This window comes from Schistocerca cancellata, chromosome 1, assembly GCF_023864275.1.
Source record: "Schistocerca cancellata isolate TAMUIC-IGC-003103 chromosome 1, iqSchCanc2.1, whole genome shotgun sequence".
Lineage (NCBI taxonomy): Eukaryota > Metazoa > Arthropoda > Insecta > Orthoptera > Acrididae > Schistocerca > Schistocerca cancellata.
The window spans coordinates 732,405,978-732,426,626 of NC_064626.1; the positions used below are offsets into that span (position 1 = coordinate 732,405,978).

Genomic DNA, 20,649 nt, shown 5'->3' on the forward strand with positions numbered 1-20,649 from the left:
ACCCACAAACTAAAGGAAACAGACAGAATGAAGAAAGTTTATAAAAATAGCATAGTGATAGTTCTCTGTATTATAAGCACAAGACTTCATAACTTGAATATTTTTGTAGGTATAATCATATAATGGACAATAACAAGGTAAATGATTCTGAAGAAGAAGCTCAACTGAACCATGTAATTAAAATTGTACAGCTTGTAAGGACAGATCTTCAGAGAGCAATTGAATACCATGATAAAATTTTCCAACAGTAAGTACAGTCAGAATCATTTCTATTTTGGTTGTAGATAATCTACAATCTTCTCACTGCAGTGTACTTTTATGCATGTTGGCATTCCAAAAAAAAAAAAAAGAAAAAAAAGGCTAGGTACAAATACTGCATATTAATAATGAATTTACACAGGGAATAACATTGTCCCCATTTTTTAAATAGTGGACAATTTAACAAGTTAAATAAATGTTTCTGAAATATTTGGACGTACAAATATCATAATACTGTTATGAAACCTGGGTTAGGTTTAAAAGTGTCCATGTACGGAAATGATATGACATTAACGGATAGTTATTAATAATTCAGACATTATTAAGAGTCATTTTGGATATCTCATTTTTGAAAAGCTGAGAATTTAATGTGAGAATTGAGTATATATACTTTAAATAGTTATTCAGTCTATGTTTAATCTCTCTTATCTTGGCTTATGTTTATTTCCAGGACAATCCACTTACCATATGCAAAGACACTGTACAAATTGTATGAATCGAAAGTAAGTACTAAACATTGCAACACAGTAAAGTTTTTAGCATGTAATTCTAATTAACAGACATTGTACAATGATTTGATAATATTATGAAAAGGACAGATTGCTACTCCCATGACCACAGGCTCTGGCTGCCGAAGATTTAATGTACTCAATAAAGATATAGTAGACTGGTTGCTGGATGCGTATGCACTCTGCTAAATTCCTTATGAATTTTCCACTGTTCTACAGTGGTTGAGACCCACACAGCAGATAGAAAATAATGTTAGGCTTTTTTAAGCGACGGGCAAATAAAAACAAGACAAATGGAGAAAAGTAAGTAAACTGCTTATTGTTACAAAAGCAATTCCCATAACTGTTACATTTATCCACTGTGAGACAAAACAGTTGATACCTTCATGGAAAAAAGTTTGCGCTTGCCTATAACTACACCCAGACATACAGCTCTTCAACAAAAGCAAGTTTCCAGCCAAAATGTCTGCAGTTGTCTGCAGAATCATGATTGTACCCAAGCCACAGTGGCCACAAATGTTTTTCTTCATGGCTCCAAATTATGGAAATTGCATGTGGAGAGATTTGGACTGTATGGAGGATGTGTGAGGGCTTAACAGCAAAATTTCTGCAGTGTAGTCAAAACAACAGGTATGCCAGCTCCTGGAAATTCATGATGAGCTTTTTCTTTGACAGCAAGCACCCACTGCTCATGAGCTTTCTGTGACATGCATAGCATATGTGGATGCTGCAAAAATTGAAGCACCTAATTGGTTTTAAACATTAAGGAATTTTGATGCTGATGTCATTCTCTTGCTGGAAAATTACTCCCCAGATGTAGCCCAGGTGGTTTAGACTACACTGCATACATCTTGCTGGGAAGCTCTTACACATCTTCCATACAACCTCAACTTCTCCCCATACAATTTCCATATTTTTGGGGCACTGAAAAAATACATTTGTTGCCACCATGGCTTGGGTAAAATCATGATTCTGCAGACAACTGCAAACATAATTCCGTCAAGACATTGGCCATCTTACCTCATAATGACATAAATGTATTAACAGTTATGGCAACCACTTTTGAAATAATAGAGTGTTTACTTACTTTTTTCCATCTGTCTGTTTTCATTTGACTGCCCCTTATATTTTCTGCAGTAATGAATTTCCTCATACCACCATAATGGGAGAAAGGTATAATGAGATCTCATGAATAATATTAGACCACCTTTTAAATGTCTCTCTTAAATCAGTGAAAAAGGTGAAATATTTATTACATAACATATCAGGGCCACAAAGTGAAGGTCACAATATCATAAGGTATGTGCAAAGATGTAAGATATCATGTAAATTACTTGTGATAATAAAAGCACATAAATAAAACACCAGCCACCATTTGCCAAATGGGAATAAGTGCTGAATGGATGTGGTTGTAGATATGACAATTGCTGTCAAGTTATTTGAATTAGCTAATAAGTGCGATTTGCCTCCATTAACTGAGGATTTATGATAAATTAACTGATAACTTCAGGTATTTACTTACCATTAATTTGAGACTTTTTAAGTGTTGTTTATTACGTTTTATTCTTGTCCCACTGAGTCACTCTTCATCTGGATTCGTATATTGTATTTCCAGTTAATCTTTTTGGCACTGTTCATTTGAATCTTCCAAAAAGGAAGATCTGCCTTTATTAATGCCTACTTTCTACTACCATGTAAGCTGAAGTTTTATTTATTATTTGTAAGGGTTAGTAAGAGGGCCTTTTACACACAAATATTCTTTTGACTTGATTTTGAATCTGGTAGTGTTCTCTTACTTCAAGAGAAAGTTCACTATAATATCATGGCCGAAAGATAAGGGATGAGAAATTTTACACGTGGAACTAAATTGTAGTAATATTACATGTAGAAGTTGTTATGAACCAACCAAACATATTTTTCAACAAACATAAGTAACATTATATTTAATGTGCATGACTGTTTTCAAATGGGAACATTTATTTGTGCAGTTGTTTTTTCCTTTAGAGAACTTTACAGAGAATCTGCTGTTTTACAAAGTGCACATTTTTATTTTATTTACAGGTTTCAGAACTAGTTGGACCAGTTATCAAAAATGCGTGCATGTGTTTGAAACCACTGAAATTTGGCGATAACATGGAAGTTGTTGAAGGTGATACTGATCCCCTGAGTATGGGCACCAAATTGTTTGAGCTCTACTTGATTCTCCAAAGGTTCTGTGTGTAAGTACTTGTTTCAGAAGTTTCGTAATAAATGATTTCAATGGAAATTTCAGGTGAAACAAAATCAGAAAAAAGAATTTCATCTTTAATTAGAATCACCTAAAAGGAAAGATAAGAGATTATGCTAATATTTATTTCTTTAGATGTTAATCTGTTGCAAGCATTGTTACACAAAGGTTCATACAATTGAATATACATGCATTCCATCCTGGATTTTCCATTGTTCAAATAAACACGCTCCTTTATATAAGGACCTGAGGTGCTATGTTTTCCACACATAGGAACAGGTCACTTCCCGAGAAGTGATAGTATTACTTTCTGTAGATGAATGGTTTGTAAGCTATTTGTTGTATTGTATAGATCCACAACCACCATATACAGGGCGATTATAATTCAAATTAAACTTTCAAACTGCTGTAGAAATAACACCACTGATCAGAATGATGTGAAATTGCATTGGAATATTATCGAAGATGGGGGGAAAACGTATGGCAGAAGAAAAATAAATAGTTACAAAATGTAGCAATAGTTGGTGCTGTAAGCATCATAATTTAATAGTGGTTGACTAAAAATGACAAATCAGTCACACAACAATGCCTAAGGTGTACGTCTGACGTTAAGTAAACTATACTGCTCAGTGTGCGTGGGTGTACAGGTGTGATACTGTTAGTTACATAAGCCCACCCACCACAGCAAGGTCATATCATATCGGTTGGGAAAAATTGATTTATAATTGTCATGAGGAAAAAAAAATGCATAAAAGGCATCACTCACATCAGTTTTTAATTAACCAGAGATAAAAAACAGCATAAGAAGCATAGAAGCATCAATCACTTCGGGTTTTAATTGTCCTGAGGCCAAAAACTGAATGAAAAGCATCAGTCAGAATCAAATTGGATTATCAGTTTCCTTGTGACAGGTGCAAAACATGTTCAATGTGCTGTCCACCATTTTCCGCAACAAGTTGAAATTGAGAAACAGCTTGTTTCACAACTGACCGAAGTGCTTCCAGAGTCACATTCAGAATGTGTTGCACAATGCATGCCTTCAATGCAGTTAAGTTTGTAATTGGAACACTGAACACATCTTCTACATAGCCCCACAGCCAGAAGTCACACGGATTAAGTTCAGGTGACTGGGACAGCCAAACTGTAGGGAAATGACGGCTGATAATTCTAGCATTTCCGAAATGGTGCTTCGGCAGCTGCTTAACTGGTTTTGCAATGTGCTGAGGTGCAACATCTTGCATAAAAATGGTCCCATCCACACATCCACACTGTTGGAGTGCTGGAATGACTTGGTTGCTCAAACGGCCCTTGTAGTGCTTACTACTGACGGTACAGGTAACAGGACTGGAAACACCTGTCTCTTCGAAAAAATATGGCCCTATGAAAAATGATGCCTTAAACCAACACAATACCATGACTTTTTCAGGACGATGTGGTACTGGTTGATTTGTGTGTAGATTTTCCATTGCCCATATTCAACAATTCTGTGTATTGCCATATCCTGTCAGATGAAAGTGGGTTTCATCTGTGCACAAACTCTTCCACTGCAAATCATCGTCCACTTCCATGCGAGCAAGAAATTCTAAAGCAAAGTTCTCTCTTGCTGGCAGGTCAACTGGAATGGGTAATTTTGAATGTACAGCAATGTTCAGGCAATTCTCCGTGCACTACACACTTGCACACCACCACTTGTCTCCTCCTGCATTGCTGTGTCCACTGCTTCCACTGACGAATCAGTTTGTTTCCACCCTCTACCAGGTTTCACACCAAAAGAACCCATCTTTTCAATTTTCTGAGTCATTTTCTCCAGACCCGCAGCAGTCTTTGGACCAATGCCTTTTTTTTTTTTTTTTTTTTTTCCAAACCCTTGAGTGTCCGGAAATTCTGCAGAGCAACATATGCGCAGTTGTCATTCTTGTAATACAGCTTTACAAGCAGAGTGTGATCTGATTGAGAACATCACAGATTCAAAAGGAGGAAAGTCATGTACCTGGCCTGTTTATACAAATTTCAATGGGTCATGCACATGACAGGTGTTTTCATTTATGTCTTCTGACACATACATTGCCATCTATTGATCAATTTTCACACTTTTTTTTCCTTCTTGCACACATTTTCCCCCTTCTCTGATAATATTCCGTTGCAATTTGACATCATTCTGGCCAGTGGTGTTATTTCTACAGAGTTTTGAAAATTTAACTTTAATTATAATCACCCTATCATTTTTTGGAATGTTGTCACACTAGATGCCTTCAAAATATGTTCTTACGTGGTAAGCCTCAAATACTTTTGTACCAAGAGGTTCTTCACAAGTTCCATCAGCCTTACTATGACACACTTGCATGATAACTCTTTGGTTACTATTTTACTGAGACCATATTAAGAAGTTTACATCAATTTCCAATTTTTTGTTGCAAAGGTACAGGATCCAGCAGGGAAGTGTTACATTTTAAAGTTCTCCATCACATAAGTGGTGGGGAAACCAGCACATGTGCAATTGTTGATATATATTTATTATTAGTTGCCATTTCAGTAGCCATAGAGCTGTGGTCAGTTGAATATTTCTTTGTTTGTGACACTTCTGTTGCAACTGGTTATTCAGTAGTGCAGATGCAGCAAATATTTTGTAATCAATTCAATGTTGGTTGAATGGTGTTGTTCCATCTCATCCAACAATAATAAAGTGGTTCAAAAAAGTCAGAATGAGAGGAGCAGTGGGAGCTGGAAGAGCTTGGGAAGGTGTTCGGACAGTTAGATTGGCAGAAAACAATGAGAAAGTTTGACAAGCTGTGGAAGCCAGCCATAAGTGTTCAGTGGTATGACATGCTCACACTTTGTGCATTTCAGACAGGTGCATTTTGCATTTGACTTCCATTTTCATCCTTTTAAAATTGTGGTGGTTCGACAACTTAAGTAAAATAACTATTTACTGCGACTGGAAAATGATGATATTCTGATAATTAGCGATGAGGCTCATTTTCACATATTGGGTGCTGGGAACAAACAAAATTGCCAGTTCTGGCTAGAAAATAATCAACGGGAACTACACAAGAGGCCCCTGTATAGTGAGAAAGTAACTGTTTAGTATGGATTAGCCTGATTTGGTATCACTGGACCCTACTTTTTCTGAGAAAATGAACACACCATGACTGTCGGCTCACAGTGTTAGTTCATGATGTTGAAAGAATTTTTTTGCCAGAATTGAGAAGATATCAGGTTGACCTTCATAATGATTGATTTCATTGGATAGGGCTACTTCCCATACCTCAAGCCCACCCATGGCTTTTCTCAAGGAACATTTTCCAGGTCGCTTTCTCTCTTTACATGGGGATGTGGAGTGGCCAGATCTTTCTTCTTCCAGCTGTTGATTGTGGAGCTATCTGAAATCACAAATTTACATTGAAAAACAACAGACTCTTGAAGCTCTTTCAGAAGTAATTACCTGAGAACTTCCACTTGTTCTGCTTGTAATGTGAATGGAGGATTTTTCTGTTCACCTTCAACAGTGCCTGGAAATGAATGGCTGCCATTTGGATGGTGTCAGTTTTTGCACAGGAACTGCAATGCATTCTTGTTTGTGCTTTATGTTTATTAAATAATATATTTGTAATCTGTGAGAAATTTAAAAATTTAAATTTATAAAAAATAAATTTGTTAGAATGATCTGAAAAGTGTAACAGATCCCTACCAGATGTGGTATATGCCATAAACATGTAAAATGATTGCTTGCATGCTATTGTGGAGGCAGAAGGGTTCATTGGCATTTAGTAAATGATCATAATTCTTAGTTGCATATTGATTTGCACCTTACATTTCAATCAGCCAAATGTCCTGCATGATTAATCTACAATTGAGCCACAGCTTTTGCTCATATGTGTTTGTTTCCATACTAACATATTGAAGTATCAGTGAATTCTTTTAACAATTACCATTAGTGGTGTAGTAGCTTAGCAAGAAAGTTATGATAAAAAAAAGATTATGATAGTATCCGCATTTTAGTCATATTATAGAATTGTAAAAACCTGTTTTATGTAATCTACTAATAATTATATTATTGCAGGATGGGCATAGGATTATGTCCTGCAGACGCTGATGATTTTGAAATAAAAAACTTTCATCTGTGGTTCCATCGAGGTGTTGCTCAATGGCTTGATATAGCTTTATACAAGGCGTTACAGAGGATAAATAAGGCAGTGGAACTAGATAAGTTGGAACCTGTTGATAGCACTGTTAAATACAGTTCATCTGCTGTAGATACTCTGGCAATTTTTTATCAGGTAAAAACTGAGACACCTAATTCCTTTATTTGCCTTGTATTGCTGGTTTTTTTTTCTTTTAAACATAAAATGAAATTATTTCTCTTGATTGCAGATAAAAATTTTCTGGAAGCAGCTGAATTGGCCAGATGTAGAAGGTTCTTACACTTTTGTTGCAAAAATAATTGATGTAAGTACCCCAAATATGAATTCATGGAAGGAGGGGCCCTAAGTTATTTAGTTCTTCTGTTTAGAGAATGTTTTTGTAAAGTGAATTATTTTAGAATAAAGATAACTTTTGACCTATTTGTCTTTTAAATTTCCTTAATTCTCTTTGATAATATAAGGAAAATGACAGATTGCTACTCATCACAAATATGACACGTTGAGTTTTAGACAGGCACAGCAAGAATACTAAAAAACACCCTATGAGTTTTCCTTATATTGTTTAATTCTCTCTGTATTTATTTCCTTACTTTTTATTTTTAATTGCATGGACAAAATTTTAATTTCACTTTGAAACTTAGAACATCTTGATAGATTTATTACTACTGCTGGTATGAAATTAATATTTATTATCCTTCCTTATAGGATATTTGTAAGTGCTCAGTCTATTATGCAGACAAAATGGGCAAGAAAGTTGAAGGTCTTGGCGAAATTCGGAATGTATATGAAACAAAATTTGAAGTCACAAATGAGGTGAGTTTTCCGCGTAACATAGGTTTTAAATTCTTTCCATTCTCTGGGATTAATTGTGTTACAATGAAATATTTCTCTCTTTTTATAATTAATTAACCCTAAAAAAATTTTGTTTTCTCCAGTGGTGTCTGGCAATCAATAACATTGACTATGTTAGACAGTCGATAGTTCCTTTTGTGTCAGAACTGGGTATGGAGGAAATAATCACATCCCTTGCAAACTTCAGAAGTCAAACAGAAGCTGAACACTGCAGAGAAACATTACAGTTAGTGATTGACAATGATGTTGAAACAGTGCGAAATAAAATTCTGGAGTTACTGGAAACAGTTGCTGAAAAGGTACAGCATTATAAGTAGTTTTAGATTACACTAAAAATAATAAAAACATAATACCTCTGATAACAAGGCAGATGGTGTGTAAGCCTTGAAAGGTGGAGTGGAGGGATATAAAACTTAATAACTTGTTATTTATTAATGCTTGGTTTGATTTGTTCATTGTGATTGGAATAATTTTGAACTTACAGTGACTTAACATTTTTCCAGATGACACCATCAATACACAGATTTTTACTTGAAGGTGCAGAACTTTTACATCAAGACAGCAATACTTTGGACAGGTTAATGAAATACTTAGATGATAACCTAATTACACTTCATTCACAATTAAATGAAGATAATTTTGATAGAATCCTTGCAATTATGTGGGAGAATGTGTCTCACATTATGCTTGATATTGTGGAGAATAATCTTGAGGTAAGAAATATGTATTAGAAAATATTCTTACTACCATTCTCACAAAACATTGTTTGTTGAACACACAGACAATTCTTGCTCCTGCTTGTGAGAGCCTTATATAAGTAATTTTTTTTTCATTGTCTTCAATCAGCTGACACAATTTCCTTTGGCTTATTGTGGTCTGAATATTCCTGACTTCAACTGTGTTTTAATACAGTGACAGGTCACTTACCTTAACAAGCAAGATAAATGTAACAGTACAGATGAAAGAAACTGAGTGACGGAGCTTGGGAGAAGAGAGTAAAACAATAGAGAAACATGGGCAGAACAGTTCACATCTACATACATACACTGCAAGCCACTGTATGGTGCATAGTGGATAGTGCCCTGTACCACTACTATTCATTTCTTTTCCTGCCTCACTCACAAATAGCATGTGGGGGAAAATGACTGTCTGTATACTTCCATATGCGCACTGATTTCTCAAATCTTACCTTTGTGGTCATTATTGAAAATGTATGTTTGTGGCAGTAGAGTCATGCTGCAGTCACCTTCAGATGCTGGTTCTCTAAATTTTCATAGTAATGTTCCTCAAAAAAATGTTGCCTTCCTTCCAGAAATTCCCATTTGAGTTCATGAAGTATCTTCATAATACTTGCGTGTTGTTAAAACCTAATAGTAAAGAATTTAGCAGCCTACCCCTGAACTGCTTCGATGCCTTCCTTCACTCCAACCTGGTATGGATACCAAACACTTCAACAGCACTCAAGAATAGGTTGCATCTGCATCCTATATGCAGTCTTCTTTACAGATGAACCATGCTTTCTTAAAATTCTCCCAATAAACCGGAGTTGACCATTCATCTTTCCTACCTCAATCATGTTCATCCCATTTCATATCATTTTCAGAGCTACACCAAAATATTTAAACAATGTGCCTGTGTCAAGCAGGACACTAATAATATTTTGTTCAAACAATCAGGTTTGTTTTTCCTACTCATCTGCATTAACTTATATTTTTCTACATTTAGAACTAGTTAGTGCCATTCAACACATTAACTTAGAAATTTTGTCTAAGTCATTTTGTATACTCCTACAGTCACTGAAGTTTGACACCTTCCCATACACAACAGCATCATCAGCAAACAGCCAGACTGCTGCCCACCCTATCTGCCATATCATTTGTGTATATAGAAAATAATAGTGGTCTTATCACTCTTCCCTGGGCACTCCTGATGATCCCCTTTTCCCTGCTGAACACTGATCATAGAAAACAACATACCGAGTTCTGTTACATGAGAAGACTTTGATTCACTAGTGTATCTGGGAACCTATTCAATATGCTTGTACCTTTGTTAAGAGTCTGCAGTGGGGCATGGTGTCAAACGCTTTTTCGAAATCTAGAGTTAAGGAATCTGCCTGTTGCCTTTAATTTCTATTTTGCAGTAAATCATGTGAAAAAAGCATGAGCAATGCTTTTTAAAAACTGTGTTAATTTGTGGACATAAGCTTTTCAGTCTCGAGGAAAGTTATTACAGTCAAACTCGGGGTATGTTCGAAAATTTTACAGCAAACTGATGTTAAGGATATTAGTCTGTAATTTTGCAGGTCCATTCTTTTAGCCTTCTAATAGCCAGGAGTCAATTGCACCTTCTTCCAGTCATTTGGAACTTTGCACTGGGTGAGATATTTGCAATAAATGCAAGCTAAGTATGGGGCCAGTGCCATAGCGTACTGTTTGTAAAACCAAATTAGGATTCCATCCAGAACTGGTGATTTACTTGTTTTCAACTCTTTGTTGTTTCTCTATACCAGGGGTGCTTATAATTCTGTTGTCCACATGGGAATCCATATGGTGGTCAGATGACTCTGTATTTCTTTGATTCTCCTGCATGAATGATTTTTTAAATGCATAATTTAAAATCATTGATTTGTTTTGCTGTCTTCTGCTGCCACACCAGATTGGTAATTGAGTGACTGGATAGAAGCTTTAGATCCACTTATTGATTTTACAAAGGACCAGAATTCCTCAGGTTCTTGGCCTGATCTTCAGCTAAGTTATGGTGGCAGTAGTTGTTAGACACGTTGCATGTAGATTTTTTCACAGATGTGTAAATCTCTACTAACCCCTGGCCTTCATCATTTGCACATTATTGTTTGAACCAAAAGTGCAACAGCTTTCATTTTCTCAGCATTTTCTGAATTTTATTGTTAAATCATGGTGTGTCTTTTCCATCCTTAATCCACTTACCAGGTTCATACTTGTCCAGAAAATGATTTACAATCTTTTTAAACTTTGCCCATAATTCCTGTGTGTCCATCATCTTAATGATGTCAGTTCTTTGTCTAAGTGAGATGCTAACAACTGCACATCTGCTCTTTCTAGCAAAAACATTCTCCTGGCCATTTTGACTGATTTATTAACATTTTTAACAATAGTAACTATGATATCATGATCACTGATCCCCATCTATACTGATGTCATTGATAAACTCTGGCCTGTTTGTGGCTACATGGTCAATAATATTTCCATTGTACATGTGCTGCCAAACTAGCTGCTCAACACAGGTTTTAAAAACTGTTCCAAAATACTTCACATGACTGTCTGCCTGTACCCCCTTCAATGAATCCATAGAAGTGCCAGTCTACACTTGGTAGGTTAAAGTCACTTTCACCTAGAATTGCAAGGTCTGGGTATTTATGTGATACTGTACATATACTTCCTTTGAATGACTCTGGAACTGTCACAGCAGAATTGGGTGGCCAGTAAATACATCAAACAATAAACTTGCTTTCACCTACAACTGTCATATGTGACCAGATAACTTCAATCACACTCAGTTTCGATCTTAGTAGAGACAATATTTTTGTCAACTGCAATGAACACTCCCTGCTCCCCTCTAGCCCTTTGGTGTCTAATCTGTCTTTTTGATATACATTCCATGACTCATTAAATGTCTCAGAAATTTTTACTTTGGGTTTCAGCCACCTCTTGGCCACAAGACTAATTTGAAAGCGAGAACTTTCCTGGAGGGCCCCAAATTTTGGAACTTTATTACAAATACTTCAACAATTTACTGGCAAAATTTTAACGGTCATATTGTCTTTACCTTGAATGTTGTTTGATTTTTCTATCTGCATATAAACTGGTGATTGTTGAATAGAATACCTCAAACTACCGCCTAGCCTTAAAAATGCCATGTGCATTATACAAGTTCTTTGCTACCCCAGTAGCTGCTTTCTTTGTGTGGTGGAGCCCTGAGCTATCAAGGGGTTGTGACAAATGTAGTATTGCAAGTAATAGTGGGTTTGGTGGCTATGAGGGGGTTTGATGGAGGCTCTTGTTGTTGTTGTTGTTGTTGTGGTTGTTGTGGTGGATAGTGATGCCAAAGGCAGAAGTGTGAAAACTTAGTCCCATAGCTGAATAATAGCCAGCAGAACATTTTCAGTATACCTGTTTGCCACTCAGTGTCTCCTCTATGTAGCAAGTAGCTATCTTAATTTTTCATATTTTTGTATATAAATGTCTGCTTGCATCTGTGTGTGTGTGTGTGTGTGTGTGTGTGTGTGTGTGTGTGTGTGTGTGTGTGTATACCTGTCCTTTTTTCCTCCTAAGTCTTTCTGTGTGTGTGTGTGTGTGTGTGTGTGTGTGTGTGTGTGTGTGTGTGTGTGTGTATACCTGTCCTTTTTTCCTCCTAAGTCTTTCCACTCCCGGGATTGGAATGACTCCTTACCCTCTTCCTTAAAACCCACATCCTTTTGTCTTTCTCTCTCCCTCCCTCTTTCCTGACGAAGCAATCGTTGGTTGCGAAAGCTTGAATTTTGTGTGTATGTTTGTGTTTGCATGTGTGTCTATCGACATGCCAGTGCTTTCATTTGGTAAGTCACATCATCTTTGTTTTTAGATACGTATATAAACTTTATTTGATCACACCGATTACATGTCAAATGCTGAAAGATAAAGAAATATTATTGCAGTTTTTCTGTTTGATTTTATTCTATTATATCTTAATCAGTTAAATGAATTTTCATTGCGTTGAAAGACCAGTTAGAGCTTCATCTATCTGAAACAATACAATGTCCTGAATTGTAAATATTGATCCTTGTATATTTGTTGTAGTTGTATTTTTAGAGGTAAGAGAAAAGTCAGATTTAACATAATCCAAAATTTTGATTTAGTTTAAAGTTGCTTTTCAAAGAGACTTACTGATTCATTTTGCTTATGGGAGAGCTTTTGGTTTATAAAATACCATTAAAATGTAAAGAAAGTAATATTGCCTTTACTAATGTTGATTTATTATCTTTCTGCTTTTCAGAAAAGGAGGCCTCCATCATTTTTTGCAAATCTGCATGAAACACTGAATATATTGATAGGTTTCTTCAGACAAGGAGCAGAGAGAAACACCTCCCCAGTTCTTCAGCAAATAGATTCAATGTTGAAATTACATGGCATGGAGACATCTGAACTTATACATCATTACCACTTAGAAAGGCTTGAAGAGCAAAATGCCATGGAGACACCACACTTTGGGTTACTTACTATCAGAGCACAGTTTGTGGAAGACTTACTAAGAGTAGAAATTATGAATGCTAGGAACCTTCGACCAATGGATTCAAATGGTAAGGAAATACCTAATATCAATCACTTATAAGTTTGAACCTACATGAATGAATGCAATGGCATAGAAGAAGAATAATTTAACAGGGATTGGATTGGATTGGATTGGCTAAAATATCTCAAAAGGAGAATTGGGAAAGCCCTAGCAAATCTGAGGAGAGAGGTGAGGGGGGAGGAAATTATGGCCACAAATAACATCCCAGGCAAAGGCACTGAAGAGCTCAGGAGCAGATACAATAAGGAGACTAAACTGTTTGAAAAATAAAAAAAAAAAAGGCTAGAAAAGGGCCACAACATATTTTAAGGCAACTGTGGTCCCCATAACAAAGAAAACAAATTCAATGTGTGCAAGGACAACAGAAATATTAGTTTCATATCTCATGCTGTCAAAGAAATATCTTATATAGTATGGGGAGCAGTGCAAAATAAAATAAAGACAACTTACTACAAAATTAATATGGATTGCATAGAGGAAGAGTAACAAGAGAAGTCATTGGATGTAAGAGTCTGTTAACTAATGAACTTATAAAAGTCAATATGGATATTAATGATTACTGTGTGTTTCACAGATTGAAGAAAAGATTTAAATATAGCAAAGTAGAAAATAATATTTAAAATGTGAAAGCAATAGTAATGTACTGGAAGAAAAAGACTAATAAGAGAAATATACCTATGATAGAGAGCAGTGGTGAAAATTCAGGAAAAAATATATATAATTGTTACCGAGAGAGATGTGGGAAAAGGTTGCATTGTTCTAGTCCTGTTTAATATATTTGTTCATTCAGTCATCATGTTACCGAGAGAGATGTGAGAAAAGGTTGCATTGTTCTAGTCCTGTTTAATATATTTGTTCATTCAGTCATCATATCCTATAGATACAATCAAGAAGGATGACTTTTAAAAATGTTGAACAGTCAGTGTACACTTTAACAACTGACAAGCAAATCAGAAATATGATCGGTACACTGTATTAACAGTAAATTAACACTATACTGCATAGTCCTATTCATGCTTTCCTTCCCCCCCCCCCCTCCCCCACACACCTTTTCATGAGTTCATCCATGGTGCACACAGGCCCCCAGGTATTGCAGCCAATTCTTCCTTCTTTGGCTGTATTTCCTTCACCCTACCCTCCCTCCCTATCCTCGGTCCTTCCCCATTGTCCCCTCCTTCCCCTCTCTTGGTGTTCTGATTTATATCAGCCTGGCTATCAACCTAGTTTCCTGTATTGCTTGCAATTTTGTTCCTTCTGTCTGTCCTTTTATCCTTTTTGGCATTTAGGTCCTCACTTGTTTGACCTCCATTTCAAAATTTCCCGTTTTTAGTGTGAGCCATTTTGGGAAGAACTCCATCCCTAGCATCTACGGTGTGGATTCCTCTCCCCCTTTCTTCCCCTCTCTCTGTAGCCTTCTTCCACCCTGCTAGGTCACCAGCACTTGTAGCTAGTCTGTGTGGTGGGGATGTTACATACTCGTACACCTGAGTCACCTGACAACACATGGATCACACTACTGATACCTGAGCTGTTCCCTCTCCATGTATGCCAAGGAATGGTTTCTTGTCTTCTTGGAGCATTGGAACACCTGGCAATGGCTGCCGTGCCAGATGGCCCTTGCTGTGGCCTGGTGGTGCCCATGGGAAGAGTCCCTAGTCAGAGTGGGTGGTATAAGGGCGAATGCTTGGTGTCTGAAGCATATCAAGCTGCAAAAATCTGGCTGTTCTTAAACAGCCATCTCTCTGAATGGTGAGTGGTCATTGAATGCTGCTTCTTATGACCTGGCAACCTTCCCTTCCCTGGCGACATCATGGGAGGAGGGCCAGGCTCGATGTCTTGGGATGAAACACTTTCCCCATTACCTCATCTGTACTAGGACTGATGGGGACACATTCACCACCACATTCACCACCACCACCAATTTTTGTTGAAAATATTGAGGACAAGTATGGTGAAGTGGAGTCTCTTAGTAAGATGTGATTGGGCTCCCTGTTGATCAAAACTTCTCCTGCCACCCAACCCGCAGCTCTTTGGGTGTGAATGTCTTGGCAATGTCCCAGTGTCTATTACTCCTCACCAAGCTCTGAATATGCTCCAGGGAGTGATTTTTCATAGGGACCTTATCCTGCAAACTGATGAGGAACTATGGGCTAATTTGGAGCAGCTGGGTGTTCATTTTGTTCGATGTGTGTAGAAGGGTCGCAAAGACAACCACACCAATACTGGCACCTTCATTCTGGCTTTTCAGGGAAAGAGCTTCCCCGAGGAGGTCAAGGGATGGTTATGTACTACTGATGTGTCATGGAGCCATACATCACTCCACCAATGCGGTGCTTGCATTTTGGGTATATGTCTTCCAACTGTACGGTGGACCCTCTGAGTGGTGACTGTGGACACTCCCTCCATGAGGGAAGCTCCTGTGTTCCACCACCTGTGTGTTTCAATTGTGTTGACTACCACTTTCCTCACTTGCCGGATTGCCTGGCTTAAAAGAGAGAAAAGAAGATCCAAGAATACAAGTCCCTGGATTACCTGTCTTATGCTCAGGCTCGCCAAAAGTATGAGAGACTCCATCCAGTGACACTATCTTCAACTTTTGCCTCTGTTACTTCATTTCCTCCTCCTACCTCTTCCTTACACCAGCCCCATCTCCCTCTCCCCTCCCCCTCCCCTGCAGTTTACACAACCTCCTGTCTTGGAGCCGCCCCCCTGCCAGCCAAAGAAATGCCTCCTTCTTCGGCACCTGTCAGTGATAAAGTTCCCTCACAGGACCCCTCTTCCTGGCGTGTCTCAAGCCGGACGACTCCTGCCACCACTTGGCCACAAGATGCACCATCTGTGGGCCCCCAGGTCACTAGCTCTTTCAGTTCTGGATCTTGCAGAATCCTGCACTCGCCCTGTGCTCTGTCCTCCTCCACCTCTGAAAGAGAATAAGAAAAAAACCTAAATCGTCCTATTTTGCATTCTGTCTTGTACTTCAAGAAACGCATTTCATGGTTATCAGGTGTTCTGTCAGAACTGTGCTGGCCCCAGGGTAACATCTGATGGGGTCTGGTTAGCTCCAATGTTGTGAGTGACTGGATCCCCCTATGTACCAACCTGGAAGCCATAGTGATTAGAGTGCAAATGACTCCAGCACTCACCATTTGCAATGTCTACCTCCCTACAGGTATGCCATTTCCGTACATTGCACTGTCTACCGTAATCCAGCAACTCCTGCCCCCATTTCTACTCCTTGGGGAATTCAATGCCCGCTACCCACTGTGGGGGTATGTTACTTCAACAGGCAGGGGTCTCCTAGTTGATCAACATATTACGACCTTGATTTGTGTCTCCTCAATGATGGTTCCCCTACCCACTTAAGTGCCGGTCATGGCACCTTTACTGCTATCGTTCTCACAATCTCCTCCCCTGCCCTCGTGGCTTCCCTACATTGGTCATCCCATGATGACCTTTGTGACAGTAGCCACTTGCAGTGAATCTATTGTTCCACTGCTGCTCCCAGGCAGACAGGCCCCCACGCTGGGAATTCCACCAATTGGCCTTTATATATGTCTGCTGCGCACTTCAACATCTCCCTCCTGAATTCCATTTATGCAGTTGTGCAAGGCTTCTCTGCCACTATTCTTCATGCTGCTGGCACTGCTATCCCCCTTTCCACAGGCCCCACTGTCATTGACCAGTACTGTGGAGGACCAAGAATGTTGCAGTCACTGTCCAGGACTGCTGACAGGTGCTGCAGCATTCTAAGCGATACCCTCCACAGACCAACCTCCTTGCTTTTAAGTGTATCCATGCTAAGACTCATTACCTTATTAGGCAAAGTAAACAGGAATGCTGGGAGCTCTATGTTTCCTCCCTGGGGATGTATGCCTCTCCATCACAGGTTTGGTCCAAGCTCCGTAGCCTTCTGGGCCACCAGTGACAGTCAACTGTCTAGGGTGTTAACCTTCAAGGTTCTTTGTGCACTGATCCATTGGTTCTCGCAGAACACCTCACAACGCACTTTGTGATGGCATTGGCATCTTCTTCCTGTCCTGCTTCCTTTCTCCGGCAGAAATGCAAAGTTGAACAGACCCCCACTGTTTCATTCCTCACCATGCTGAGCCCTATAGTGAACCCTTCACTGAATGGGAATTCTTGCAGGCTTGTACCTCTTCGCAAGACACTGCCCTAGGCCTGGATTCCATCCACAACCAGATGAGCCAACACTTGGACATTCCCCAGAGGCAAGATCTCCTCAGGATCTTCAACTGAATGTGGCTCAGGGGTTCCACCACAATGATGAGACAGTATAGTTATCCCCCTCCTTAAGCCCAGGAAGAACCCAACATCTCTTGACTGCTACCACCCAGTTAGCCTGATGAATGTTCTTTGTAAACTGCTTGAGAGGTTGATTAGCTTCAGATTATGTTGGGTACTTGAATCTCTGGGCCGTTTGTCCCTGTATCAGTGCTGGTTCCAGACAGGATGCTCTCCAACTGACCATTTACTCAGATTGGAAATAGCCATCCAACCGGCTTTTACTCACTGCTGGCACCTTGTTGTGTTCTTTTTTTGACTTGTTTGAGGCATAAGGCATGGCTTCGCACCATCTGATTTTAGTTACCCTCCATGACTGGGGCGTCCGTGGTCCCCTTCATATTTTTATCCCCAAGTTTTTACCTCACCAGCTCTTCCTGGTTAAAGTTGGCACTTCACTCAGCACCCCTTGGATTCAGAAGAACAGTATCCCACAGGCTTCTGTGCTAAGTGTCATACTCTTCCTCATTGCCATCAATGGGCTTGTGACCTCTGTTGGGCCTCTGGTTACCCCGGCATTGTACATCGACAATTTTTGCATCTGGTGCAGCTCCCACTCGGTAGCATCTGCTAAGCGCAGGCTCCAAGGCACCATCTGATGGGCCTCTGCATGGGCCACATCCCATGGCTTCCAGTTTTCTTCCTCCAAAATGAGGGTTATGCATTTTGTCGTCGACCCACAGTACACCCCTGTCCAGAACTTTATTTGGGTGACCAATACCTTGTTGTTGCTTCACAGTCCAATCTTAATGCTCTCCACCTCCTACCTAACACATCTTGGGGTGTGGACCATACCACTTTTCTCCATCTTTAGTGTGCTCTGGTCTTGCCCAGACTAGATTATGGTAGTCAGGTTTATGGCTCAGCAGCTCCCTCCACTTTGAAACTGCTTCAGCCTGTTCACCATTGTGGGCTGCGTCTGGCTGTTTGTGCCTTTTGCACTAGTCCCATTGATAGTCTCCTCACAGAAGTGGGAATTCCACCTCTACATATACTTTGGAGCCAACTCCTAGTTTCTTACACAATCGCCATTCACCAGTTCCCTGACCATGCTCTTTGCCAATGAGGGATGTCTCCCTCCTGACACCCATCCATGGGTGGTATTGCCGGTTGGCATGTGTCTCACTTCTGTCTGTTGGGATCTCCATCTCTGTTCACTGGAATGCACCTCGTGTCTTTCCTCTCACAACCCCCCATCGGATGGTGCCTAGACCATGGATTAGGGCCGATCTGTTCCAGGGTCCTAAGATTTCTGTCACCCCTGAGGTTTTCTGGCATCTTGTATGTGCCATCCTTGCAGAGTTCCAGGGTGTCACCATCTTTTATACTGATGGTTCTAAGACAATTGATAAGGTGGGATATGCTTTCACATTTCCTACTGGCTTAGAACACCATTTATTGCTCGGATCTTGTAGTGTGTTCACAGCAGAGCTTCTGGCAATTCACAGAGCTCTTCTTTTCATTTCTCAAGCCTCTCTCCACAGTGTTTTAATTTGTTCAAACTCAATGAGTGGCCTGCAGGTTATCGACCGAAGCTACTGTCATCACCCTTTGGTCTCTTCTATCCATGACCACCTCTCAGCCTTGGCTGTGTTGCCTGTTCAGTTGTCTTTCTCTGGGTCCCAAGTTATGTGGCTGCTTGTTTGGATAGAGAAGCAGACTCTTACCCGCCCCCCCCCCCCCCCCCCCCCCTATTTCCTTTCATGATTCCAGCTGCAGATATGCAGACCTGCGTCAAATCTCTTTTCCCAAAAATGGAATGACATCTGGTGTGCTACTGCTCTTAGTAATAAACTCTCCACAGTGAAGGAGTCCACTACAGTTTGGCACTCTTCCTTTCACTCCTCTCAGAAGGAGACCACTGTCTTATGCCATCTACGCATTGGTCATATCAGGCTCACACATTGTTTCCTCCTACGTAATGACCCATCCCCACAATGTGGTTGTGGAGCCAGACTGACGGTATCCCACTTATTGGTGGAATGTCCCCTTCTTTTGGCTCTTTGTGCTAAGTATAGTCTTTGCAATTCCTTAAATTTAATATTAGCAGATGATTCATGGATGGTTGAACTGTTCCTCAGTTTCCTCCATGAAAGTGGTTTTTATTTCTGGATATAAGGTTCTACTTTAGTCTTGGAAGCAGGGGCAGGTTTTTGTGTCTGTGTTTTTTTCTGCTAAAATTAATCACATAAATGAGAAAGCAAGTTGCTGTTAAAAAGCTACAGCCTTCCCATTTCTACTAAACAGTATAACTCCTGTTAGTAGATTAACATGTTCTCTGCTACGTTGGTAGTTTTCAAAACAAAGACTCTGTAAATATAGAGCCTTGTTTGCAGCATATTATTTCAATGAGTTATGTAGCCAACAGAGTTTTTTGTTCCTCAAATCTAGATATCCAAAAAATTTGCAGAAAGAGTTTGTAAATGAGGTTTTAATTTTATTTTGAACTAGTTGAAATATCCAACTTCTCACTTTTATGTTAGATGGTAGCTTATTGAATACATCCTGCATCCTTGTATGTAATTATTATTAATGAAAAGGTGCATAGTGTGCAAATACACTCTTGTAGAAACACTTAAGAGTTCAGGGCTCCTCGTAGCATGGTTGTCATAGAATCCTGGACATTTTTGGCATCTAAGTATCCTCCATTTCATTCTTGTAACTGTATGTACAAATATGGATACATTTTTTGGAGACAGAAAGGTTCTTCTTCAATCTAGTAAAAAATGAAGCATATTTACTACAAATGTAGTACAAAAAATTTATTTAAATTTCAGTACATGGTTGGCAACGAAAAATTCTGCACAGCTTCTTGTTAGTAGGTATACTTAACAATACTTGCTATTGTGTGGTACAATTTGAAACACTCTGGCATGTACAGTGGAACACTATACTCAGGGCACCACAGTAATGTTTATTTTGTTGAAGTCTTTCCACTGGAAAGTTTTGTTTCTTCTTCACAAACTTAACACACACACTTTTGCAATACTAGCAGTATGTTGGTGTACACTCCCTTTCTTTGTTCACCTAACAGAAGAAGAAAAATTGTCAA

The 20,649-nt window shown here is 39.1% G+C and overlaps 1 protein-coding gene across 5 annotated transcripts in view; it reads left to right on the forward strand.

Annotated features, from left to right (window-relative positions):
- The window catches only part of LOC126185297 (protein unc-13 homolog 4B), a 509,766-nt gene that overhangs the window by 478,609 nt on the left and 10,508 nt on the right, over nucleotides 1-20,649 (forward strand). For all 5 annotated transcript variants that reach the window (XM_049928118.1, XM_049928117.1, XM_049928119.1 and 2 more), the window contains 9 exons: nucleotides 110-247; nucleotides 710-761; nucleotides 2,829-2,986; nucleotides 7,055-7,271; nucleotides 7,366-7,440; nucleotides 7,842-7,949; nucleotides 8,072-8,287; nucleotides 8,492-8,701; nucleotides 12,999-13,302. In XM_049928118.1, the coding sequence (XP_049784075.1) occupies nucleotides 110-247; nucleotides 710-761; nucleotides 2,829-2,986; nucleotides 7,055-7,271; nucleotides 7,366-7,440; nucleotides 7,842-7,949; nucleotides 8,072-8,287; nucleotides 8,492-8,701; nucleotides 12,999-13,302 (1,478 nt within the window). The remainder of the gene's footprint in view (nucleotides 1-109; nucleotides 248-709; nucleotides 762-2,828; nucleotides 2,987-7,054; nucleotides 7,272-7,365; nucleotides 7,441-7,841; nucleotides 7,950-8,071; nucleotides 8,288-8,491; nucleotides 8,702-12,998; nucleotides 13,303-20,649) is intronic.